The 27,140-nt window shown below is 41.0% G+C and overlaps 1 protein-coding gene and 1 pseudogene across 1 annotated transcript; both read left to right on the top strand.

Moving 5' to 3' along the window:
• Window positions 1-509: 509 nt before the first annotated feature.
• Window positions 510-21,482, top strand: LOC139947050 (organic cation transporter protein-like). The gene is made up of 10 exons (XM_071944879.1): window positions 510-1,027; window positions 5,030-5,133; window positions 6,421-6,575; window positions 8,971-9,139; window positions 9,445-9,586; window positions 12,958-13,049; window positions 13,212-13,417; window positions 15,395-15,503; window positions 17,873-18,082; window positions 19,058-21,482. The coding sequence occupies exons 1-10, from the start codon at window positions 566-568 to the stop codon at window positions 19,191-19,193; spliced, it is 1,785 nt and encodes a 594-aa protein (XP_071800980.1). The 5' UTR covers window positions 510-565; the 3' UTR covers window positions 19,194-21,482.
• LOC139946935 (uncharacterized) lies at window positions 10,062-12,509 on the top strand (annotated as a pseudogene).
• Window positions 21,483-27,140: the final 5,658 nt, after the last annotated feature.

The following is a 27,140-nucleotide window of genomic DNA, read 5'->3' as shown; positions in this document are numbered from 1 at the left end:
CCAATCATTTGCATAATTATTTTATTATAGTTTTGCAATTACAAATATAGTTCATTTATTTCTCCGTGTTTTCCGTTGATTCTACTACAAAGCCAAAGCTCAAATGGTTGAAGGAACAGTTATAATGATGTGTGTCCCTTCCAGCACGAGAGTGATGCTGTTACATAAAAGTTAAAACAACTGAGGGTAATAAAGTGATCTCTCTTCGCTATCTTCAATTGGTACGGCACGTTCGTAGCCAAGATTCTCTGCCAAGTAGCCCCAGTCTGGATTAAAACAGTCGTCATTTTGGCGAGTTGCTGTCGGAACACACCCCTTTACAGTTATGTTAAGATAACTTAGAAATGCATTAGTACTTATCTAATAGAAATTTCAAATTATCAAATTGGAACGGGTAGACTCTTTAAAACACGTTATCTTGGGCCAATGTCCACGTAATTAGCATAGCACCAAAGGTTTAGGAGGAAATTTGGGTATCACGGAATAGATTCAGTTGTTAGAAACTTTGATTTGTGTTAGCATTATCCGCCATTGATGTGTAAAGTATAAACAGTAGGCATTCATCATGTCGAAGGAGCAGACGGACACCAATGCTCAAAAGTCATCAGCCCTCAAGTTTGATGACATACTCTTCACTGTTGGCGAGTTTGGAAAATGGCAGAAAATCTTGTGTTTTTTGGTGTCGCTGATCGGCATCATGACAGCCATGAATACTCTCGGACAAGTCTTTATGGCCGCAGATACTGACCACTGGTGTCGGGTGGCCCACTGGGATAAGGCCAATTGCACGACCGGTCAGTTCGATGACTGGGAGTGTCTTAAAGCAAAGAGGAACGCGTCTATCCCGCTCATTGTGACCAACAAGGAGACGGGGGAGAAAGACTACGATAGTTGTCACATGTACGATGTACGGAAGCTAGAATTCAAACCTGGAATGAATCCAACTGACTATACCAACAAAATTATAGACTGCTCCAATGGTTGGGTGTTTGACACTACGCAGTATAAGACTACTATCATAAGCGAGGTGAGTCATTTGATTTATCAACAAAATATACCTTTGTTTAAATTGTTGACAACAATTTGATGTAAGTATTGATGATACAAATTTAGAAGTTATTCTGACAGTTATTCCGACAGACCCACTGCTGTCCAGACCGGACTCCTAAGGATCATGAGGGCAATAATAAGGTCTGCTTGATAGCTCAATATGGGGGACCTATGGCACAATGATGAGGCCTGATTGATAACTCGATAAGGACCCAGGGCGCAATGATGAGGTCAGATTGATGACTCAAAAGGACCCAGGGCGCAATGATGAGGTCTGATTGATGACTCAAAAGGACCCAGGGCGCAATGATGAGGTCTGATTGATGACTCAAAACGACCCAGGGAACAATGATGAGGTCAGATTGATGACTCAAAAGGACCCAGGGAACAATGATGAGGTCTGACTGATGACTCAATAAGGACCCAGGGAACAATGATGAGGTATGATTGATGACTCAATAAGGACACAGGGAACAATGATGAGGTCTGATTGATGACTCAATAAGGACCCAGGGAACAATGATGAGGTATGATTGATGACTCAATAAGGACCCAGGGAACAATGATGAGGTCTGATTGATGACTCAATAAGGACCAAGGGAACAATGATGAGGTCTGATTGATGACTCAATAAGGACCCAGGGAACAATGATGAGGTCTGACTGATGACTCAATAAGGACCAAGGGAACAATGATGAGGTCTGACTGATGACTCAATAAGGACCAAGGGAACAAAGATGAGGTCTGATTGATGACTCAAAAGGACCCAGGGAACAATGATGAGGTCTGACTGATGACTCAATAAGGACCAAGGGCGCAATGATGAGGGCCCAATTTCTTTAGAGCTGCTTAACGGTAAGCACATTTTTTTGCTTAACGTAGCAAAAATAATTGCTTAAAACCATTCGGATTCCATGCTAAACGTACACGAGCTTAAGCACGTAAACAATCTTCGCGCGGAGATTTTAGATCGTTTACTTAAGCAAAACTGAAGAAGGCAGTGTAATTTGCACTATGTGCATGGCCTAGGGCTGCTTAACGGTAAGCAAATATGTTGGCTTAACGTAGCAACAAAAATTGCTTAAGCGTAAACCTATTTCACCAGCGGTTGCTAGCTAAAGCACGTAAACAAACTGCGCGCGCAACATTTTAGATCGTTTGCTTAAAGGAACACGTTGCCTTGGATCGGTCGAGTTGGTCTTTGAAAAGCGTTCTGTAACCGTTTGTTGTAAAATGTATATGGTTAGAAAGATATTGTGAAAGTATAATACAGCGATCTACACAAATATGCCTCGAAATTGCGTGGTTTTCTTTTTACCCTGTCGACTAACACGGTCGGCCATTTATGGGAGTCAAAATTTTGACTCCCATAAATGGCCGACGTGTTAGTCGACGACGTAAAAGAAAAACCGTGCAATTTCGAGTGATACTTGTGTGGATCATTATTTTCTACTTTTAAAACATCTTTCTAACCATATGCATTTCATAACAAACGGTTTCAAACGTTTTTAATAGACCAACTCGTCTGATCCAAGGCAACGTGTTCCTTTAAGCGAAAAAGAAGAAGATGCTGACAAAATGGCGGGCGAAATAAATGCGGAGTGCACTCGAGTGGCGATAAAAAAGAATTCATCACCTTCTGTGTCTGATATGTATTATTTGTAATGGTTCAAAGTGCCCCTCGAAAGGTTTACACACTAACTTGAAAGTAAACAAGAAGATAATACATTGTACAGCATGATTCTGAAGCATTTTAGACACTCGTTTATTCGCTACACCTACCATACAAACGCACGTACAATCACCGCTGTGCCGGCACAATAACATCGTTTGCAATGAGTGTTGAATATGCGCTGCGTGAATAGGGTGCTTATAAGCAAAATAGAGGCTTTAAGGACCCTTTTTGTTTGCTTACCTATGTAAGCAAAAAACCTTGCTTAAGCAAGGGTATGAAATGAAAAATTTGCTAGGTGCGCCCGTTAAGCACAAAATCGACCGTTACGGGATGCAACTCTTTGAAACTGGCCCGGTGCTTAAACAGGGTGCTTAAGCAATTGGGCTTTAAGGACCCTTTTTGCTTGCTTGCCTCGCCGTTTTAAGCAAAAAACCTTGCTTAAGCAAGGCTATGAAATGAAAAACTTGCTAGGTGCACCCGTTAAGCACAAAATCGACCGTTAAGCAACTCTATGAAATTGGGCCGAGGTCTGATTGATGACCCAATAAGGACCCATGCCACAATGATGAGGTCTGATTGATGACTCAATAAGGACCCAGGGCGCAATGATGATGCCTGATTGATGACCCAATAAGGACCCAGGGCACATTGATGATGCCTGATTGATGACTCAATAAGGACCCAGGGCGCAATGATGAGGTCTGATTGATGACTCAAAAGGACCCATGCCACAATGATGAGGTCTGATTGATGACTCAATAAGGACCCATGCCACAATGATGATGCCTGATTGATGACTCAATAGGGCCGGACCCAGGGCACAATGATGAGGCCTGATTGATGACTCAATAAGGACCCAGGATGCACTGATGAGGCCTGATTGATGACCCAATAAGGACCCAGGATGCACTGTTGAGGCCTGAATGATGACCCAATAAGGACCCAGGGTGCACTGATGAGGCCTGACTGATGACCCAATAAGGACCTAGGAAGCACTGATGAGGCCTGATTGATCACTCATTAAGGACCCAGTGTGCATTGATTATGACTGATTGATGACTCAAAAAGGACCCCTGGTGCACTGATGAGGCCTGACTGATGACTCAATGGGTGTGTTTGTTTAGCTTCCCTGTGTCTACCCCGCGGTGCTCACTCGGGTAAGCCCCTGACAAGAGCTAAATGAACGACCACTCACCGCTCTCGTAGTGACGTCGTTTACCTGGGGCAAGCCCCCAAGTGCAGTGACCCACTCCACAAGCAGGGCGGGGGGGGGGGTGGGGGTGCTGACCTGGGTGAGCCCATGGAATGACCTCAAAAGCTATTCGAACGTACCGGGGCAGACCGGGGATGACCCAGGGAAGCTGAACGAACGCACCCAATAAGAACCCAGGGTGCAATGATGAGGCCACTATAGACCAACCTCGTTCTCAGGGGTGATCGATCTCACCGCGCCATTTTTCCCAGCATGCCTTGTATCGATACGGCGCGCTGCCCATGGTAGCGAGGCTGACTATAGACCGTATTGAATAACCCCTTTTTGCAATGAAAAGTCGCCATCTTGTAGGTCAGATATTTAAGCCGTGTGACGTCATATTCAATACGGTATATAACACTACAGTCTCTCCTGTCTTTAAAGTCACCTGGAAATAGAATTTGTTTTTCTTTCAAACATAAGAGTATATGCTTACGAACAATAAAACAATTTTTTTAGTAATTGTTTGTCACGATTTATATGTTTAAAAAATGTATAAAGTTGTTTGGGGGGCTGACTCCGCCTACCCCCTTTGTGACGTCAATCGAGGCAGACTTTGCCTGCAATGCGTATAGTAAACACACGTGCAAAGTACATGTACGTCCAAGTCGTGAGGTGGTACATTTCAAAAAGTGTTTTTCTGCATTCAGCAGCAATACACCTGGTCGGCATTGCCGAAAAAAAAACAATTTTTTTTTTTTTTTTTTGAAACGTACAAACTTACGACTTGGTCCGTACATGTACTTTGCAATTGTGTTTACTCTACGCATTACAGGCAAAGTCTGCCTCGATTGACGTCACGAACAGCGCCCTCTCGGGTCGGGGTCTACTCTTAAATTTGTTAATGACATAAGAACTGATTTTTTAAAACCTTAGTTAACTGTTTATTCACATTCCACTCATCAAAACACATATATTAGTGACAAAAGCTTTATTTTGAAAAAATACCACTTCCAGGTGACTTTAACATTAATGGGACCATAAGCATAACCAAAGCATATTTCAACCAATGAATTGTTTTAAAAGCATTTTTACAATTTATTTATCGATAGTTCGAGCTTGTATGTGACGCTCAGACTGCATCCAGCTTCCTGCAATCCGTCTACTTCGCTGGTCTTCTCTTCGGCTCTTTTTTCTTTGGCTCAGTTGCGGATTGGTAAGTCAGCGAGCAGAAACGGTCACAGTTCAAACACAGTAACATTAGTATCTATGGGTGCGTTCGTTTAGCTTCACTGGGTCGACCCTGGTCTGCCCCGGTACGTTCGAATAGCTTTGACGGGGCTCACCCGGGTCAGCCCCAGTGCCCTGCTTGTGGAGTGGGTCACTTGGGGTTCCCTGAGGTGCATGCCGTTACCACGAGAGGGCGAGTGTGATCGTTCGATTAGCTCTTGTCAGGGGCTCACCCGAGTGAGCACTGCGGGGTCGACCCAGGGAAACTTATCGAACGCACCCTATATAAAAGATAATGCCTTTTTTCAAGTAAAAAAAAAAGGAAACAATTCAATAAAAAAAGAAAAAAGAAATTAACACTTAAAAACAAAAGAAAAATATATGATGAGTTGAGTGGTCAATTTCGAAGTACCAGTTGTTTGTTAATCTATATTGTAACTAGCAAAACTTCCCTAGTAAATTGGTCATTTAAAAAACTCTTTTAACCAATACGTGGTAAAATATACTTGTTTTTTACCTTAAGTTCAACAGATGGTATCTTGTTCTTCATTGCCCAACATTGAGATTGGTTGTTAACCTTTGTTTTGGGGATAAGCTCGACTAATATTGGGTGGATTTTGAACCCGTTTGTTAACACATTGTAAATTTAGACCAATTAATGGTCTCCTGATCTACCCCATTGGTTTAAACGTGTTCAACCAACACTGAAGCTTGTTAAACCCCTTTTAGAGCAAGCTTAACCTATTATTGGTTTAGTCCATATAAAAGTAAACCGAAAAACAGAATCCAAATGATTAACTCTACCCATGCCTTGAATCCTCGGACCTACATGGGTAACAGCTATATTTGAAACAAGCAGTGGTTATTTTATATGACCATAAACTGGTGGTTGATATAGGCTACATACCACTATTAATGTGGGCGGCCCTATCTTGGATAGTCAATATCTGAGCTTACACTGATTTAAAAAAAAAGAAACGATAATTAAAGAGCAACGATAATTTGAACAACAGATGAGCACAAATATTTTGACAAAGAAATTAACACAAATATATTGACCAACAAGCGAGAAAAAAAAAAATTTGACCCATAAAAGAGCACTATTATTTTGACCAACAAAAGAGTAAATCTATTCCAATAACATGTGCATAAAATAAATAACTGATTAAACGACGATTAATGACTGGTGCAAAATTACTCGATTTTCAGTATCCGATAAATAGTTCTGAATATTGAATATTGCTTTTATTTTGTTTTTGTTTCTCCATAACAGGCTTGGACGCAAACCTACCGTCTTCATATCAACTATGTTGTTCATGTTAGCGTCTATTGGCAACACGTTTTCACCCAATTTCTTTGCTTACATGCTGCTGAGATTCTTTGTAGCTGCTGGCGGGATTGGATCGTATCTTGTGGCATACGTCCTAGGTACGTTCACTATTATAGCAAATACCCACAATACTATTCTACCGTCCCTTGTTTGTTTCCCCCAACGCAAGAGTTAAGGCCCTGTCACACCATGGCGTATCGGCTAAACGTAAGCCAACGTATGCGAAATATTGAAAATACGTTGGTGTACGCTGATATAAGTTTGGGGTAAGTTGGGGATACGTCGTTTACGTTAAGAGCACGCTGTGATACGCTGTTAAAATTTTGAACACGTCGAGCCTGCGAATTATTTTGAGCATGTTCAAAATTTCTCGGCGTACTGAACGTGTGCTTCATACGTTCTGCATAAGTTCCCTGTAAGTTCATGGTACGTTAGACATACGTTGACATACGTTGACATACGCTGGCATACGTTAGAGGAACGTTACTCGTAGGTTGGTATACGTTGATATACGTCGGTGACTATTTCTACTGTAAGGTATTACCACTTTAAAAATCCACGAACAATATTTCGTTTATATCTCACTGCTTTGGCTTTAGGCATACGTTACGTTACTCATACGCTTGCATACGCTGTGATACGCTGTCATAACTTTGTCATTAGTTATTAAAACGCTATCAATACGCTATGTATACAGCCTTTCCAACACCGATGTCGACTTTTTCGATGCAATTCGTTTGGAAGTTGGACGTTCTTGGACTTTGACAATTTTCGAACTATTTTGTGCATACGTTGGCATACGTTCAGGCGATACGCCATGGTGTGACAGGGCCTTTATAATTTGTATCAGTCAATCCGATATTTATGGTTTATACTCTGCAGCACATGTTAGTCATGGTTACGTTAAACCTTAGCCTATAAAATTTACCCCCTTGCAACCCAAAAATGAACAGAAAAACAAAAAAAGGAAGTTGACAGTTCAGTGCCTTGGCAAGTGCAAAAGTGTAAACAGAAACCAGTTGGCTGTCGGCACTGAAGACCAGTTGGCTGTCGGCACTGAAGATGAGTTGGCTGTCGGCACTGAAGATGAGTTGGCTGTCGGCACTGAAGATCAGTTGGCTGTCGGCACTGAAGATCAGTTGGCTGTCGGCACTGAAGATCAGTTGGCTGTCGGCACTGAAGATCAGTTGGCTGTCGGCACTGAAGATCAGTTGGCTGTCGGCACTGAAGATCAGTTGGCTGTCGGAACTGAAGATCAGTTGGCTGTCGGCACTGAAGATCAGTTGGCTGTCGGCACTGAAGATCAGTTGGCTGTCGGCACTGAAGATCAGTTGGCTGTCGGCACTGAAGATCAGTTGGCTGTCGGCACTGAAGATCAGTTGGCTGTCGGCACTGAAGATCAGTAGGCTGTCGGCACTGAAGATCACTTGGCTGTCGGCACTGAAGATCACTTGGCTGTCGGCACTGAAGATCAGTTGGCTGTCGGCACTGAAGATCAGTTGGCTGTCGGCACTGAAGATCAGTTGGCTGTCGGCACTGAAGATCAGTTGGCTGTCGGCACTGAAGATCAGTTCTTTTTCTTTGCTAATTTCTTAAAGCTGTTAAGCTGAAAAATATGAAATTTGTTTTTAAACGGTGTTACACAATTAAAGTATTGCAAGGAGCATGTTCATGTATTTAACCATGTATTCATGAATTAGTTTATTAATTGGTAAAGATAATTTGTCTATGAGCGCCAGAATGTTTTTGTACCATATATTTGGCGGCTGCCACTTAAAGTCACTTGTTAAAAAAATGTTTATTTTTGCAAACATAAGAGTATATGTTTAGTAACAACAACAGATTTTTTAAAGTAATTGTTTGTCACGATTTATACGTTTAAAAAATAGTTAAAGTTGTTTGGGGGTTGACTCCGCCTACCCTTTTGTGACGTCAATCGAGGCAGACTTTGCCTTGATACGTAGAGTAAACACACGTGCAAATATACATGCAAGTCCAAGTCATGAGTTTGTACGTTTTTTGTTACATTCCACTCATCAAAACACAAATTATGCCAAAATACCACTTCCATGTGACTTTAAAGGAACATTACAGAATTGTCTGTTTTCTAACAAAACAGTTGCTGGCAGTGTAAACACTTTGTAGTCCACCATATACACAAACTGACAAACGATTTTTTTTCTTAGAATTCTGTAATGTTCCATGAATATCCGCAAGATAATTGTCTGTACCACAATGGAGGAAGGAAACTCACTTTCTTTATTTAGCGGATTTTAAGTGCGAGCTCTCTTTGTAATACATTGACTTGCTTCACTTTGATCCTGCTTCATGCTCTAGATAATAAGTGGTGGCCGCCAGATAAATGGTACGAACAAAATATTCGCGCTCATGTACAAAATATTTCACCTGGCCCTTGGTCGGCTTCCGTCTCTTTTCTTCATAACAATTTATGATACATGTACAAATTATGCTTGACACCCTTTCCACCCACAGCATGTGAATTCATTGGTCCGAACAAACGTGTCTTGGTCGGTATCTCTGTTCAGATATTTCCCTCCATTGGTTTGTCAATCCTTCCGTTGATTGCCTACTTTGTTCCGACTTGGAGACCTTTGCAGCTTCTGATAGCTGTTCCAACATTTCTGTATCTGCTTCTATACTTGTGAGTATAACCCAGGCCTTGTACTACCCTCTAAGAGGCTCCAGGACATTCAGTGATCATTATAACCAACAAGAAAGCAACATTGTACCACTTATATTGTACCTGTCACGTTTTCTAAACTTCAACCGAAACAGCATTAACAACACACTATATTTGTATTTGAATACATCCGTGAAAGATCGTCTGGTGGCATCCTTCATTAAGAAAGAGCTGAATCACTTTCTGTTGACTAATTAAAAATACCCACCTATACCTCCGTGCTGTCCCTGCATTGATTTATCGTTCTTTAAATCTTTCTCAAATAGTTACTTCCCGGAATCAGCTCGTTGGCAGATGTCTAAAGGACGGTATCGACAAGCTGAAACTACGCTCAGAAAACTGGCAAAATCGAATAAAAGGGATTTTCCAGAAGATGTGTTTACCAATGCAAATATTAAAGCTGCACAGGTAAGAATGAACCAATGAAACTGCATGTTACAACCAACCAACAAAACTGGAAGAAAGAACTAACAAACATTAAAACCGTAGGTAATAAGAACTAACCACCAAATCTGTAGGAAATGACAAACTACAAAACTGTAGGTTAGAACCAACAACACAAATTCCATGTGAGAACCAACAGTATAACTGCAGTTATAAGAACTAACCCTCATAACTGCATGTAAAAGAACAAACCCACTTATTAAACTGCATGCAAGAACAAACCAACAAAAGGGAACTCCCATGGGTCTCCTATTTCCTCAGGTTAGCGAACATTTTCATGGAAGATTTTGAACAGAAAGCCCTGGGTACCGCTCGACTCAAACCCAAGCTTTGGCTCCGATATGTGGATGACACGTTCATCATTTGGTCACATGGATTGGAAAACCTTGATGACTTCCTTAGTCACATTAATCGCCAGCATCCGAACATTCAGTTCACCATGGAAACTGAGACATCCGATTCATTACCTTTCCTTGATGTACTCATTTCCAAGAGGACTGATGGTTCTCTAGCACACTCCGTGTACAGAAAACCCACCTCAACGCTACCTCAACGCTCGGTCATTCCATCTTCCTTCTGTGAAAACCTCAGTAGGGATGTACCAGAACGTAAACGAAAGGACGTACGGAAACCTAAAAATGTCGTCCACTAGTGTGCAGTAGGCCGCATCTGATAAGCCTGTACGTGTCACATGGGTACCTAATTATTCCATTTGGCGTACGCCCAGTTCTGAATAATGAGCAATGAACAGTGCACTGGATAATAGAATTCACTCGCAGAACTACTTTAGCCATGTGTCTTCGTTTCGTGCATGTGACCTCTTAATAGTGACCATTGTTTTGTTTTCTCGGGGAAGTAATGTTTAAACTTTAACTTCAAATATTCAATTTCTAGGAGATTTTACGTCCGAGTTTTGCTTCTAAAACAGACCTTGACTCCCCTGAGAAAATCGGAGTGTGCATTCAGATACTTGAGTGGGGGTTGGGTGTATGTGGGGTCTCGAGGGACACACATGAAGAAGATAATGTAATCAATAAATTAACACAAAACTAAACAATTCAAACAAAGCATAAAAGATGGGGGGGGGGGTCTACAGAATTCTGCCCTAAATAGTTAAAGGTGTTTAACACGTTTGGTAAATGTCAAAGACCAGTAGTCTCACTTGGTGTATCCCAACATATGCATAAAAATAACAAGCCTTTGTGAAAATTTGGACTCAATTGGTCATTGATGGCAAGAAAAAGCTGAAACAAAAATACCCTTGTTGTGTGCTTTCAGATAGTAATAAAAGGCTTCTGGTCAGAAGTCTTTTAAAATTTTAGTAAGAATTTACCTCTTTCTCAAAAACCGTGTTACTTCAGAGGGAGTCGTTTCTCGCAATGTTTTATACTAGCTCTCCGTTGCTCGTTACCAAGTAAATTTGTATGTTAATTTATATTTTGATTATTTACTAAACGTGTACAGTGTCTTTAACAAGCTCACCAAAAATGGACCAAAATGGCTTAAAATTGCCCCCCTCCTTTAGCATTGCAGGCGATCGGCGGCACTAATTTTTCATAAAATCCCGGGAAAATCCCTGGAGTTTTTAACCCCACCGTCACCACAGCAACCGTTCTCACTATCCCATTTTATATAGGTAACTTCCGGGAGTACTATTTCAAAGGAATATGCACGGCCGTTTCACACATACGATCAAACCCAAGGAAATACTTATGGTGTGGAAAGGGCTTTTCTTATTAGTTTAAAAAGATCGACCGAAGGTTCCCCGGGAATAACTATAGTGCGAAAAAGTTCATGAGATTCCACACTTCACTCAATTCAATTTGGCGGGTTGAACCAACGTCATGTGGTTACGCGTGCCGGGGCTCTAAGCTGTCCCACTGCACACGACTATCTCTTCTGTCAGGAGGTATGCCCATCCTTTGTGTGCCACAATTGGACAATAGGGCTACAGGTTAATCTGGGCATGGTCGTGGTGCGCCCTTCCAGACCGCCTCTCGGACAATAAAGATTTGCATACGTTCCAGTAATGAGGGGACAGGCAGCGCTGCTGGTGCAAGAGTATCGAGTGACCAATCAAAATTCTGGTTACACGCCCGAGCATTTACCATACGTTCTATTTAGGTTTCCGTACGTCTTTTCGTTTACGTTCTGGTACATCCCTAGTGAACCGAACCCTACTTCAAAGGGCACACATTATTTGTGACAAGGAACATTTACCTACTGAACTGGAGCACTTTAACACAGTGCTAAAAGAGAATGGGTAAATACCAAACAAACGAGAGTCCCTTTCAAAACACAACTCTCAGTCTGCACAATCATGCCCATTGCGGTCCTTCCATACCTCACACAAAATTCAACGGATCCTCCGTGAGGCAGAAATCAAGGTCTACTACCGAACTCACAACAAGTTGGAAACGAAGCTACACACCCACAAAGACAAGCATGACTCTAGCAGTCAGGCAGGGGTCTATTGAATTCCTTGTACTTGTGGTAAAGTGTACATTGGCGAGACCGGTAGAGACCTAACTACCAGGCTAAAAGAACACAAAGCACACGGCCGCAGAGGGGAAAATGACAAATCTGCCATTGTCAAACACTCCACCGATTAAGACCATGTCATAGATTGGGATCAGGCTCGAATCATAGCGCTTGAGAGACAAGGCGCAAAAGGGAAGCTATCGAAATAAACAGACACGACACTGTGCCACAAGATATCGGTTATTTCACCAGCAGCATTTGGCATACTATCCTACAACCCTTCTCCTCTAACAACCCCCAACCTACTGACACGCCTCACTTCACCCGAGGGGTTTCTCACACAATGGGCAACCCTAACAATAGCCCTGAGCCCGCCAACCACACAACCAATCAGAGCATTGATTGACCTGCAGTGGATCCACTGAACCCCTATAAATAAGCCCACCTCTTCAGTCTCCTGACGATGAATAGAGCAAGCTAGTCGAAACGTTGAGACCAATTCAGAACTAACTCCGCGGCAGTACAGTTAATTACGATCCTATAAGCTTAAGTAGTAGTCCAGTCTATTTTCTATACTTCCGCCCTGGTAATAGTTAAAATCAGGACAGTTCTTTTCAATACTGATAAGTCTCCCGAACCTCCGATTATCTACTCCGCGGCAGTAGAATAAAGCAAGACAGTTCCCTAAGAACAACTCTACCTGGCAAGTAGATACACACATGGTGTTACCGCAAACCAAATATACTGTGATATCTCACCATGCAATGCCTCAAATCCTATATGCCTTTACTTATTGTGTATTATGCTTCCGTCTTAACTTAATCGAAGTGTACAAACTGTCTCATTTTTACCAGGCTGAAACGCACTCGGCAGCCAAGCAAACTGCATTTGGTCTGTTTGCTTCTCCAAACATGTGCATTAAGACGTTGAATATGATGTTTAACTGGTAAGTATAGCTTCTAGTAAGATCACAAGATGCCAACAAATTCGTATAAAACCTTGTGTGTTTCACAAAGAAATCTTTCTTTCAATTGTGATTTTGAACAGACATCGTTTAAAAACGTTTCTCGTCAGTTTGACCCTGTATACATTCGCTCTTATACAACAGGGCAGTGAACAGCATGGTGTACTATGGATTGGGTTTGAGCACCTCAGATCTCGGGGTTGATGACTATGTGGCAGCAGCAATCTCAGGTTTAGTGGAATTCCCGTCTCTCATCTTCTGCCTCTTCGCCTTGCAGTACGGCCGTAGATATAACCTGAGCGGCAGTATGTTAATAGGAGGCATTGCTTGCGTCACTACTGCTTTCCTAGGTAAAAAAATACTATTCCGAAACCAAAATAACAATTACAGTTAGAATGTTTTATTGTCTGCATCATAAATATACAGAAATTTAGTTTCCATTGGCACATAAGAAGAAAACAATTATTAGTTTTCATTTCTTTTCATTTCATTTCATTTTATTGGAATCACATTTCGTGGCCCACAGGCCAAATTGCACATGATTTACAATAATTAAATAGTAAAAACATTATTATTATTGATATAATTATTATTATAAATATAAAAAAAAAAGATATTAAAAAACACACAAGAACAGGACTGGTGGAATACAAACAATGATGAACTGCAATAATACAAAAAAGCACAAAAAATACATAAAACAAATAGAAGGCAGGATAAAAACACGCTATCAAAAACACACGGAAATACGACTGGATGAGGAAAACAATCAATAATACTAGCAAAAAACAACGAAAGTATTAAAACTATGGAATACAATACAAAATGCAACCAGAGAAAGAGAAAACAACATAATCATTGGGTGTTAAGCAAATTAATGAAATCAGGAATTGGGCTATTTTGAAAACGATTGGTTTTGACACGGAGCTGGGATATGTTGGTGGCACTTCGGAGGCATCTGCCATGACTTGCCAACCTGGATGGAGGAAGGAGACCACTGGTTCGGTCTGATTTAGGCAAACCCTCCGCAAATCCACGGCAGTGGTCCACCCTTCGGTTAGATAAAGAGACAAGATTACACAATTCTAAGGCATCAGTATAAGACAGATATGAATGACCTAAGATGGTTCTACAGGCTCTTTTTTGAATTTGTTCAATGTCGTCACTTTGATTTTTTGTCAAACCAGAATGCCAAACTACATCAGCGTATTCAAGTGTAGATCGCACATACCCTTCATAAACTATTTTGAATTCGTTGCAGTCAAAACCAAAACGTTTCAATGTTCTAACCATAAACAAACGTCTATTCGCTTTGCGTATCATGTCGTTAACTTGGGCATCCCATTTAAGATTGCTTTGAAGTACAATGCCAAGAACTTTAGCCTCCTCAGTGTATGTAATAGATTCAGAACCGATTTTAAGATCAGTTTTGGGGGGAGGAGCTTTACTGAAACTTACTTGGAGGGCCCGACACTTGCTGGGATTATGCCTGAGTAAATTTTCATCAGACCATTTTTGAAAGCAATCCAGGTCATTCTGAAGATGGCCAGGCTCAGAAATATTACGATTCTCAGCAAATGTCTGGTCATCAACGTATGTCCAGTACTGAGATTTTGAGCCCTGAGCAGCATCGTTAATTACAATCTGAAACAAAACTGGACCCAATTTTGTACCTTGAGGCACACCACCCTTTAAAAACACATAGTCTGAAAGAATATTGTTGTACTTAACACATTGTTGTCTGAGATGGAGAAAGTCGCAAATCCAGGGAACGATGGATCCACGAACTCCAAGGCCAATGATCTTTTCTATAAGGAGGGTATGGTCGATAAGGTCAAAAGCCTTGGAGAAATCAGTAAGAACCACCGTTCCCAGGTTACCACTTTCCTCAGCTCCCTGAAAGAGATAATGCATTAAATGGGTTAGGTAGTGTGAGGTGGAAACACATTTAGCATTGCCAAACTGTCTATGATCAATCTTATCCTGTATTTCATCAAGTAACCATCCTGTGACAAAATCTTCAACGACAACGACAGCGACAACGACACCAACACAACAACGCTGAGGACGACCACGATGACCACGAAGACAATGGTGATGAGGAAACAACCTCGACCACAAACATGACCATAACCACTATGACAACGATTACCACGACGACAAAGACGACAACCACGAAGACAACTACGACCGTGACGGTTGAGAGTCGTGTAACTTTTTTGTATTTTGTTCATTAACAGCTGTTTGTTGCTTCTAACTGTTAGAATATTGAATGTTATGCTTTTGATTACAAGATATTGGATTTATTTACTTTGATTAAAATGCAGAAATGGGCATTGTGAGGACAGTTATTGCCATGATTGGGAAGTTTTGCATTACAGCATCGTTTGCGACTATCTACGTCGTGTCAGGAGAGATATTCCCTACACCTGTAAGGTATGTAAAGCTGGAAAGTGAAGTTAGATGGAATATTGGAAGATGATCGAGCCCCTAAAGGTACAGGTAAAGGAATCACGTATCAACAGGTAAAGCAGTTACAAACATTGGCGTTTCGTTATTTTGAAACAGTGTTCCAAGAAACAATTATTTCTATACCCCGAATTCTACCTCACATCCTGACGTCACCCCCAGATACCACGTTTGATAGCGATTTCCAGCCAGAAGCCGTCATTGTGCGATGCAACCAGCTGCGGAGGGGGTGTATCTGTCCCGCTCCGTCGTTTATACACCTGTCATACATAGACACCGCTTCTACTACGATGGAAAAGTGGCCGAGAGCGTGGCCAATCGCGGGCCTATCATGGCCAGACGTTGGAGGATCTCCATGGGCGTGGTTTGGTCGGGGTGGGATCTCCTATGTCGGGAAGCCGCATTGTCTCCCCACGTTTATTTTGAACATGTTTAAAATAATCGTATAGCCGGGTCGTAGCCGACAATAAGCGGGGCAAAATCACGTAGTGTGAACGCCATTCGTAAAAGCAGCGTTGTGGTGACATCGTGGTAAGATATATCTCTGTGATCAATAAAAACGCAGCACTGTCGGCAACCACTTCGAAGTAGAAACCCGCTGGTCGGCCATTGGTCCAGGTGTAATCGTCGGTAATCGTAGTTGACTTATAGACGCCGCTTCTACTACGATGGTTTTCGGTTACCATTTGTGTGGGTTAGCCAACAACCTCGATCCCCCGGTTGACTGATCTCGCCGTGCAATTAACCCATGGATACAAGGATGCATTAATACGCGTCCGAATGCACATCCGAAAACTGTCTCTTAAAAATGCACATGTACAGAGCCCAGGGACGTCAGAAAACGGATAAGTTTTCACCGAGTTTCCTTATACGCCTTTTAACCTCGGCTCGGGCCTTTATCACACGGCCACGACACTGCCGGCTTTAACTCGTCACTACCCTTTTATTCCCATAATATAAAATCTGATCCGTTTATGCTGGTTGCATGAATAGACTGGATCCTTATGCTGCGTCATAGTAAAAAGTTTGTACTAATCACAGCACCAGTTTACTTACAACATTGTGCGACAATGTCACGAAGATTTGACAGTTGCAACGGCTGGAAACACGTATACGCTGGCCTTTTACCGCTTTGGGTTTTTAAAATCATTTTTCGCTAAATACGTGACATTTTGATGATTTTGTTTTACAGCTACCATCTATAAAAACATTATTTATGATTATACACCCCTAAATAAACGGTGAGCCGGTGTGTCCCAAACGTATTGTAATAAAACAAGGTTCTTAATTTTGTGTGTAGTTATAATTAACCACAAATAAATCTAAACACAAATTGATCCAATAAAGTTGTCTGAATCATGTTGATGAAACTGTGTTACATAGGTTATTAACATAATTATTATGTTTTTCAACTCTTTAGTGGTTCTCTAATTCGATAAGTCAAGTTTCTGTTACTCTAGACACCTCACGTGGTCTCTGTAGTGACGTCATAGTGGTAAACAATTAGATCCTAATATTAAACAAGTTTATTGAATTTATTAGGCGAAGTTTGATTGGGATGCTACCGACCATCATGACGAAAGAGATTACGTGCCCACCATTAGAAACCATTATGTTAACGGCAACTTGACTTGTAAAATATGAGAATTAGATTGCTGGCTGGTTTTAAGCGCTATCTCACGTAAATCTCTCTCGTTTGTCAGGATGGTCGGTAAAGTCCCAAGGCAAACTTCGCCTTATAAATTAGAATCGTTTATTTTAGGATTATTATGCAATGAAAACGAGCTATTATTTTAAGGGAACCAACCGTTTTTATCCAGGATATTTGTTTACCTTTGTTTTGCACCGAATCAATGCGTCCAGATAAAAAAAAGTAAAAAATAAAATAATATTAAACTCATACAGAATATTAATGACAAGTCCCGTACGTAAACAATATAGCACGTACTGCAATAAGTGTGTACCAAAAGAAAGAATAAAATTATGTCTTGAAAAAGTCAATCGTTTCTTAGACTGCATTATGATTATGAAGAAATGGTACCTTTTTTTATTTGAAAATTGTCTTTGTCCACAATTAAAATAGTTAGTCGATTAAAAGAGGTTGGTAAATTAATTCATTTCTAGAGCCTAGGTTCCAACGCTTATTTCAAAGCAAGGCTGGTTTATGTTTTATGGCCGAATTGTTCTTTTTCTGTTTAAGCGTATTTCTTGTTTCTTTAGCATGCACTTATAATTGTTTCATTATGATAACACACATGATCTTGAGTTTCACGTTTTATAATATTTTGATTGTTAATCAATAAATGAATGACTGCATAAACCCCTTTGTGATACAGGAGTGCCGGGATGGGTTTGTCATCCACTGCTGCCCGTGTTGCGGGTATCCTCTCTCCCTATATTCTACAGTTGAAGACTGTATGGGAACCTCTGCCATTTATCTTGTTTGGTTCTTTGTCCATTCTGGCGGGTCTGCTTGCATTGCTTCTCCCAGAGACTAACCACAAGAAACTCCCTGAGACTCTGGAAGAAGGGGAAGCATTCGGAAAGTAAGTTCAGATGATGTGTTGTAATAGGGTCTTCATTTAATGCCCCACGATGCTCTTTGCAATAATGATCGATGCTTGATCTTTAAAGGATGTGATAGGCGAAGTTCTGCTCAATGTCATGATGCATCCATTTACTATTCAGATCAAATGTATTTAAAACAGACTTTTAAGCTAGAGGGAGGGAACAACTTAATCGACACCCTGTTCATGTTTGTGTTGTTATTGTGATACACGTTTGTGATTTCTCAGCTTGTATTGGGTTGTTTCAGCAAAAGATTTCTCATCGCGTTTTCTCCCAACATTTGTTAAGTTGCTTGTTGCACCACATTAACCCGTCCGGGTTTGCTCTAGAGCATTTCTCGTAAATGTCGTTAAAGAAAGACAGGACATTGTAAGTTTGCGACAAGTCGATCTGTTTGTTTTAGTGCAATTACGAGAAACGATCCAATGGCCACAAAGCGAGGGAGATCATAGATCCCCCATTCCGGTGTAGTTTATGCCTGTAGCCGTAGCTATCCAAATAAACAACGCTGGTTTGCTATTTGCAATTTGCTCAGCTTTTGAAATCGTTTTAGGTTGAAGGATTGGTACTAATAGGAAGTGTAAATGATCAAGTAGAAAATACTAAGGGAACTGATTGGTTACATTTTAAATAATGTTGCATTGAACAAAGACTAATTTACCAATGACTTCCTGATTAACACGCCGGCTCTCCAGCGAGCTGCGGGCAGACACAGACCCTATGTGGACGGTCTACCTAATAATCGGCATTACCCTTGTCAAAAAAAGATATCATACTGTCAGAGGTCACACAAAAGTTTAGGATACAACCTCGAAAGAGGTGAGGGGATCATCCAACCACAAATTATACAAATTTAACGAGAAAGACTTTAGATTGAAATTGAAGTGCTTTTATTACGATAAGACTTACTTTGTCTTCAATTATTTCAAATAATGTTGTTTTGTTCTGTCCAGACCAAGATGTCTTGGAGGAGGAGACAACGAGGACAACATTGCCATGGTAACCATGACCACGAAGGATGCTGACTTGCAGCAGGAATTGGATAACCATGCGTATGAAACGACATTGGAGATAGACAAGAAGATCTAGATGGTATAAGAAGCTCTCCCCTGTTACAATTCAGCTTCATGTATTTCAGAAAAGGTTACAATGATTGCAAGACAGTTTGTTCGTGTACTCTAAAACGTTTTGTGATAATATTTAAAAATAAAGTTGTTGTTGTTATGGTGGTAATCCTGGGGTGTATTTCACAAAGAGTGAGCCTAGGAGATATACAAATTACATGGATAGTCCTAAGTTAGGACGAGTAACTGGTCCTAACTCAAGATAAGACTAGTCCTAACTCTTTGTGAAATCCACCCCAGGACAGAATATTTGTAATCAAAAATAATTCGTGAACTTTATAGGTTCCCTTAATTGTATCATGGTAACTTAATTGTTTTAAATGCATCGTATACCGGAAGCAACCGCAAATATAACTTTGCAATCAGCGAGTTTAAAACATTCTGCAATATAATGAATTTGTATGAGTGCAATTTGAGAATATTTCCTTGATTTGAAAATACATGAAATGTTCCATTCCATTCAATTCCATGTTCCATTCAACGAGGTGATTGAAGCGGAGTTTTATAAAACATTCCATCTTCCAATAAATGAAAGTAATTGTGTCCGTTATACAAACACGCATTATTTGTTCGATTTATAAACAGGTTTGATTGTTTAAATAATAAGAATGAATTTTGTTGTATACGCTTCCAATATGATGCCAACTATACTTCAGTGTTTTACGCAGAATGAGTGTATTGTACGTTATAGAATGTAAGACATTATGCAGATCATATTCTGACGTTTAGGCCACGATGAAGCTAATGTGAAAAACAACATACCTTTATGAAAAGTCAATGAAATGTTAGTTCTGGTTGGCCTTTAATCCAATAATTCACTTATGCATTAAGAAAAGAAGTAACGTGCAGCAAATTTGTCTCTGAAAGACGCACAATTTGAATGACATTAAAACATCGTTTTTACTTTCCAGTCGTCAATATTGTGAATTCGTTCACTTATCGCACAAAATTACGTTTTACCAGAGACAAAACAATTTCTCAAAATTGTTTCACTTTGAGTTTTCAGCCGTTGCTTGAACTTTAACGTGGCACTTATTGATATATCTATAGATACATGTAAACAGGTGATGGTCTTTATTGGACATGTAATTAATCTACTATATTATATATATTTTTTTGGCGGTAATTATTTAATCTACAAGCAGTGTGGTGACCACGTAGGTTGTTTTCCCTTCAATAGTAATGTAGATGATCAAATGATGATTTTGGTAAAAATGTCAATTATAATGTAAGGCATGTCTAGGTTGTCATGGTAAAATTTTGGACTTTTCAAATTGTGTCTCATTATTAGCCATGAATAGGATGAAGTCGTTCAAAGCCACGCAATGTGCATTCACTTTAAAAAGTTTGTGAATATGGGGAGTGCTCCGTGTACAACGATTATAACAGTTAATTACAAGGTATCGCATAGTTGAAATGGAATAATGATTGCTCTGTGGCCTCTCGAAGTACCGCCTACACTCATAATCCATTATTCAAATTTGGAACACAAAAGCTTGAACTGTTATCGTCTGTACATAGCGATAAAGTATTATCTACAGGTACTTTGGTACTTTGTAATATTAAACTTTATCTTAAAAACACACCCCAATAATGTGAACTACATCTTCATAAAAAAAAAACACACGAATAAATAAAATAAACCCACACGATTAATCCTACATACTTTAGTATCAAACCTATTATCAAACTCCAGAATGTCAAAGTCTATTAGACTGAAATGCTCTGAGTCCCTGGATGCTAGTTGCACTCAACATGAGAAATACAATTACGTGTTGCAAATTGATATAACCAACAAAATGAATCTATGGTATAATGCTAAAACAAAGTTAATGGCCTGACGTTACTACACAATGAATCTTTCTCGACAGCTTATAACAGCACAGCAAACATGAATAATAATAACAACAATAAAGAACATTTTATAAGGCGCATTATGATTCACAGATTCCTCAATGCGCCTAACAATGAGAAACTAAAAGGCAAAAAACAAGACCATCTAAAATATGGGCTAACTACTATTATCCCGAAAAATAACCGACATAAAAAAAAAGATTCAACAATGCAACCAAAAGTAGATACAAATTAAAAACATTATAAACAACAGACCTAGGTTATGGGAGTCAAACATTTGACTCTCATAAGTTATTCGATCGTTGACACACGTGACATAACCTACGTTACTTGTAAATAAGTTAATGCAACATGATTGCAGCTTACTGCAACGGTATAAGCACCCTACTTTGTCTTTTATGTAATATTCATATACATTATTTATAAACATAAACATAAGTTATGGAAAAGCAAACTTTCCAGGGGCCGGTGTCCCAGGTAAATCTGTCCGCATATGATTCTGTCCCCTTCATAGAATTAGGTTGAATTCGATTCGGGATGGTAGGGCGTACAGGACGGAAAGTAACCAAACGCGGCGGTCCGGCCCAGGTGCTCATCACGCTTCCGTCCTGATTTGTAAGCTGCTTCAAGTTCTAGCTTTGGACCGGACGGTGACACGGCCACCTGATCACGATTCAGTGCAGTTTATAACAACCGTAACAACGTGTACAAAATGAAACTACTCGGTGGTGCTTACAGACCGGAAGTTATTTCACCCCAAAACCGTACGCTGCAGGACGGAGACAGTTCGTGCATGCGCAGGTCGATTGCGCTCCCTCTCCGTTCCCTTCCTTCTCCCGTCCCGAATCGAAAGCTCCCTATTAAAATGGGCTGTTGGGTGATGATTCACAAGAGGGCATTATCAACAAATTTGCCAAATTGGGGGGGGGGGGGGGGGGGGCGAGGGGATTCTCCGGGGGACCGATCTCCTGCCACACACGCTGATGCTCTGGGCTTGTTGTGCCGACTATTTAACCCTAGGCTTCGACGCGGGGGGGGGGGCATGGGAAAACAGATATGTGAAACATATTAAGGTGTTTGCTATTCAGATCCAGTGATTTCATTGGTTACAATTATATCATTGGATAAATGCAGTGACTAAAAGCTACCGGTATACCTGTGTTGGTTTTGATTGGTCTGAGGTCACCTAAGACGACCAATCAAAACACAGATATGGAAAGCTTACTTTCGGTCGTCTGCATGCTGTGTCTATATATGTGCATGTGAAATGAATGTAGGTCAAAGGTGAAGATACACGACGGCTGGAGGTCAGTCTCAGGCTATGTCGTTAACTAGCCTGAACATCTGACGTCACACTTCGAGGCTCATGAAGTGGACACAAGCAGACGACCGAAAGTAATTTAAGCTTTCCATATCTGTGTTTCGTTTGGTCACCCGAGGTGACCTCAGACCATTAAAACATACCCAGCTATGTGGCTTTTAGTCACTGCATTTATCCAATGATATCTTTGCAAGCAATTTTATGGAACCACTAGATCTCAATAGCAGGTACCTGACATGTTTTAATTTTTGTATCTCAAGTGAGGGCGCTATTTTCGGTGTGGTCCAGAGCTGTGTATTGAGAGAGTTGCGCACATGGAGGGACCAGTTTTCTTTGGTCACGTGGGTGGCCCTGTTTTCTCCAAATGCAGCACAACCCAATGGGCAGACTAGTCTGGCACCCCGTGTTCACCCATGAGTATCTTGGGATCAAAATGGTTTCTAATCGCAAATTGTTGTAACTCTCCCAACAGACCTTTCTTTTGTTGATAAACAAACCGCCTTGGTTGGCATGGTCGGCCGAATGTTAGTAAAACACTCAATCGTAAAAACAGATGTTTTAACCAAATTCAGCATTTTCTGCAAACTTTCAATAAAAAAAAATACCTCTCATTACCATTTGTTTTGTTTTTAACAAAATAAACAAATTTGGTTACATTGTTACCAAAAATAGCGATCTTTTTTCAATTTGCACTTACGGCTTTCCATAGTTTTCCAATCTGGGTTGGCAAAAACTCGGGCTGTGACGTTGCAAAAGAAAGGTCTATACGGCTCTGGTGTGGTCCAGTGGTCTGAATGTACTACTTGTCCCGTCGAGTACTATAGAGGGCGTTAAATTTACTAAAAAGGACCGTTTTGCACGGTGGAGGACACGATTGCCTTATGCACTAACGTCCGGCGGACGGTATTGCATAATTGAATAATGTTCGCCGGATAGTACTGCATGGAGGACATAATTGTATGCGCCACCGGCTCTAAATGACACACCCACTAACGCTGGGAGGGGCTGTTTACAACAATATTGTTCTGGGCATGATAGGAACGATTGTACTGCAGTCGCACAATGCGCACAATTACATTTAAGTCTATCCGCATGATAAAACATGCATAAGGCTCCATGTGTTACATTCGAACTTGCTTATTTACAGCATATAGAATGACAATAACTGCATTGGATTTACAAAATAGAGCTACATTATTATTGGTAGTCAAATGTAAACAGGAAGCAGTGACCCGGAGGGTTCTAAGGTCAGGGGGAATGGTTCAATGTGCTTTTGCGTACGTCAGCCTAGTCTGTATGCTTTATGGCGTTTGGACTGAGCAAACGCTTCCAGTGATCACGTTATTTCGGCTTTTTCGGGGTGCCACGAAAATTAAAAAGTTTATTTCCCGGGCAGGGAAACGGGAAGAGCGGCCATCTTGTTTTCTAAAAGTCAACTCTGGAAATCGCGTTTTGACGGTGCAAATCGACCAAGTTGAGCATCCTGAACAACTTTCCTGTGTGGAGTCATGCAAAATTCGCAAAACCTTGAGAATTACAACTTTTTGTGCAAAAGTGACGTCATAATTTGACCAAAAATCGTCGATTACCGCCAAAGTAAAACATTGGCGTGGTTCAAATTTGCACCGGCACACTCGGGTGGGGTATTCGCAAGAAGTAATCACGTTAATTCGGCTTTTCGGGGTGCCTCGAAAATTAAAAAGGTTATTCCACGGGCAGGGAAAAGGAAAGAGCGGCCATCTTGTTTTTTCTAAAAGTCAACTGTGAAAATCGCGTTTTGACGGTGCAAATCGACCAAGTTGAGCATCCTGAACAACTTTCCTGTGTGGAGTCATGCAAAATTCGCAAAACCTTGGGAATTACAACTTTTTTGGTGCAAAAGTGACGTCATAATTTGACCAAAAATCGTCGATTACCGCCAAAGTAAAACATTGACGGGGTTCAAATTTGCACCGGCACACTCGGGTGGGGTATCCGCAAGAGGTAATCACGCTAATTCGGCTTTTCGGGGTGCCACGAAAATTAAAAAGTTTATTTCCCGGGCAGGCAAACGGGAAGAGCGGCCATCTTGTTTTTCTAAATAGTCAACTCTGGAAATCGCGTTTTGACGGTGCAAATCGACCAAGTTGAGCATCCTGAACAACTTTCCTGTGTGGAGTCGTGCAAAATTCGCAAAACCTTGCGAATTACAACTTTTTTGTGCAAAAGTGACGTCATATATTGACCAAAAATCGTCGATTACCGCCAAAGTAAAACATTGACGGGGTTCAAATTTGCACCGGCACACTCGGGTGGGGTATCCGCAAGAGGTAATCACGCTAATTCGGCTTTTCGGGGTGCCACGAAAATTAAAAAGTTTATTTCCCGGGCAGGCAAACGGGAAGAGCGGCCATCTTGTTTTTCTAAATAGTCAACTCTGGAAATCGCGTTTTGACGGTGCAAATCGACCAAGTTGAGCATCCTGAACAACTTTCCTTTGTGGAGTCGTGCAAAATTCGCAAAACCTTGCGAATTACAACTTTTTTGTGCAAAAGTGACGTCATATATTGACCAAAAATCGTCGATTACCGCCAAAGTAAAACATTGGCGTGGTTCAAATTTGCACCGGCACACTCGATTGGGGGTATCCGCAAGAGGTAATCACGTTATTTCGGCTTTTCGGGGTGCCACGAAAATTACAAAGTTTATTTCCCGGGCAGGGAAAAGGGAAGAGCGGCCATTTTGTTTTTTTCTAATAGTCAACTCTGGAAATCGCGTTTTGACGGTGCAAATCGACCAAGTTGAGCATCCTGAACAACTTTCCTGTGTGGAGTCATGCAAAATTCGCAAAACCTTGGGAATTACAACTTTTTGGTACAAAAGTGACGTCATATATTAACAAAAAATCGTCGATTACCGCCAAAGTAAAACATTGGCGTGGTTCAAATTTGCACCGACACACTCGAGTGGGGTATCCGCAAGAAGTAATCACGGTATTTCGGCTTTTCGGGGTGCCTCGAAAATTAAAAAGGTTATTCCACGGGCAGGGAAAAGGGAAAAGCGGCAATCTTGTTTTTTTCTAATAGTCAACTCTGGAAATCGCGTTTTGACGGTGCAAATCGACCAAGTTGAGCATCCTGAACAACTTTCCTGTGTGGAGTCATGCAAAATTCGCAAAACCTAGGGAATTACAACTTTTTGGTACAAAAGTGACGACATACATTGACAAAAAATCGTCGATTACCGCCAAAGTAAAACATTGGCGTGGTTCAAATTTGCACCGACACACTCGAGTGGGGTATCCGCAAAAAGTAATCACGGTATTTCGGCTTTTCGGGGTGCCTCGTAAATTAAAAAGGTTATTCCCCGGGCAGGCAAAAGGGAAGAGCAGCCATCTTGTTTTTCTAAATAGTCAACTCTGGAAATCGCGTTTTGATGGTGCAAATCGACCAAGTTGAGCATCCTGAACAACTTTCCTTTGTGGAGTCATGCAAAATTCGCAAAACCTAGGGAATTACAACTTTTTGGTGCAACAGTGACGTCATAATTTGACAAAAAATCGTCGATTACCGCCAAAGTAAAACATTGGCGTGGTTCAAATTTGCACGGGACTCTCGAGTGGGGTATCCGCAAGAAGTAATCACGTTATTTCGGCTTTTCGGGGTGCCACGAAAATTAAAAAGTTTATTTCCCGGGCAGGGAAACGGGAAAAGCGGCCATCTTGTTTTCTAAAAGTCAACTCTGGAAATTGCGTTTTGACGGTGCAAATCGACCAAGTTGAGCATCCTGAACAACTTTCCTGTGTGGAGTCATGCAAAATTCGCAAAACCTTGGGAATTACAACTTTTTGTGCAAAAGTGACGTCATATATTGACCAAAAATCGTCGATTACCGCCAAATGAAAACATTGGCGTGGTTCAAATTTGCACCGGCACACTCGGGTGGGGTATTCGCAAGAAAAAATCACGTTAATTCGGCTTTTCGGGGTGCCTCGAAAATTTAAAAGGTTATTTCACGGGCAGGGAAAAGGGAAGAGCGGCCATCTTGTTTTTTCTAATAGTCAACTCTGGAAATCGCGTTTTGACGGTGCAAATCGACCAAGTTGAGCATCCTGAACAACTTTCCTTTGTGGAGTCGTGCAAAATTCGCAAAACCTAGGGAATTACAACTTTTTGGTGCAAAAGTGACGTCATAATTTGACCAAAAATCGTCGATTACCGCCAAAGTAAAACATTGACGGGGTTCAAATTTGCACCGGCACACTCGGGTGGGGTATTCGCAAGAAAAAATCACGTTAATTCGGCTTTTCGGGGTGCCTCGAAAATTTAAAAGGTTATTTCACGGGCAGGGAAAAGGGAAGAGCAGCCATCTTGTTTTTTCTAATAGTCAACTCTGGAAATCGCGTTTTGACGGTGCAAATCGACCAAGTTGAGCATCCTGAACAACTTTCCTGTGTGGAGTCATGCAAAATTCGCAAAACCTTGGGAATTACAACTTTTTTGGTGCAAAAGTGACGTCATAATTTGACCAAAAATCGTCGATTACCGCCAAAGTAAAACATTGACGGGGTTCAAATTTGCACCGGCACACTCGGGTGGGGTATCCGCAAGAAGTAATCACGCTAATTCGGCTTTTCGGGGTGCCACGAAAATTAAAAAGTTTATTTCCCGGGCAGGGAAACGGGAAGAGCGGCCATCTTGTTTTTCTAAATAGTCAACTCTGGAAATCGCGTTTTGACGGTGCAAATCGACCAAGTTG

This window comes from Asterias amurensis, chromosome 14 (assembly GCF_032118995.1).
Source record: "Asterias amurensis chromosome 14, ASM3211899v1".
Taxonomy (NCBI): domain Eukaryota; kingdom Metazoa; phylum Echinodermata; class Asteroidea; order Forcipulatida; family Asteriidae; genus Asterias; species Asterias amurensis.
The sequence above is the reverse complement of the archived record's forward strand: the minus strand, read 5'-3'. Positions and strand labels throughout refer to the sequence as shown.

Coding starts and splice junctions, on each gene's coding strand:
- LOC139947050 (XM_071944879.1), top strand. CDS start 566: ATGTCGAAGGAGCAGACGGACACCAATGCTCAAAAGTCATCAGCCCTC. Junction 1,028..5,029: donor AGACTACTATCATAAGCGAG/GTGAGTCATTTG, acceptor ATTTATCGATAG/TTCGAGCTTGTATGTGACGC. Junction 13,050..13,211: donor TTGAATATGATGTTTAACTG/GTAAGTATAGCT, acceptor CTTATACAACAG/GGCAGTGAACAGCATGGTGT.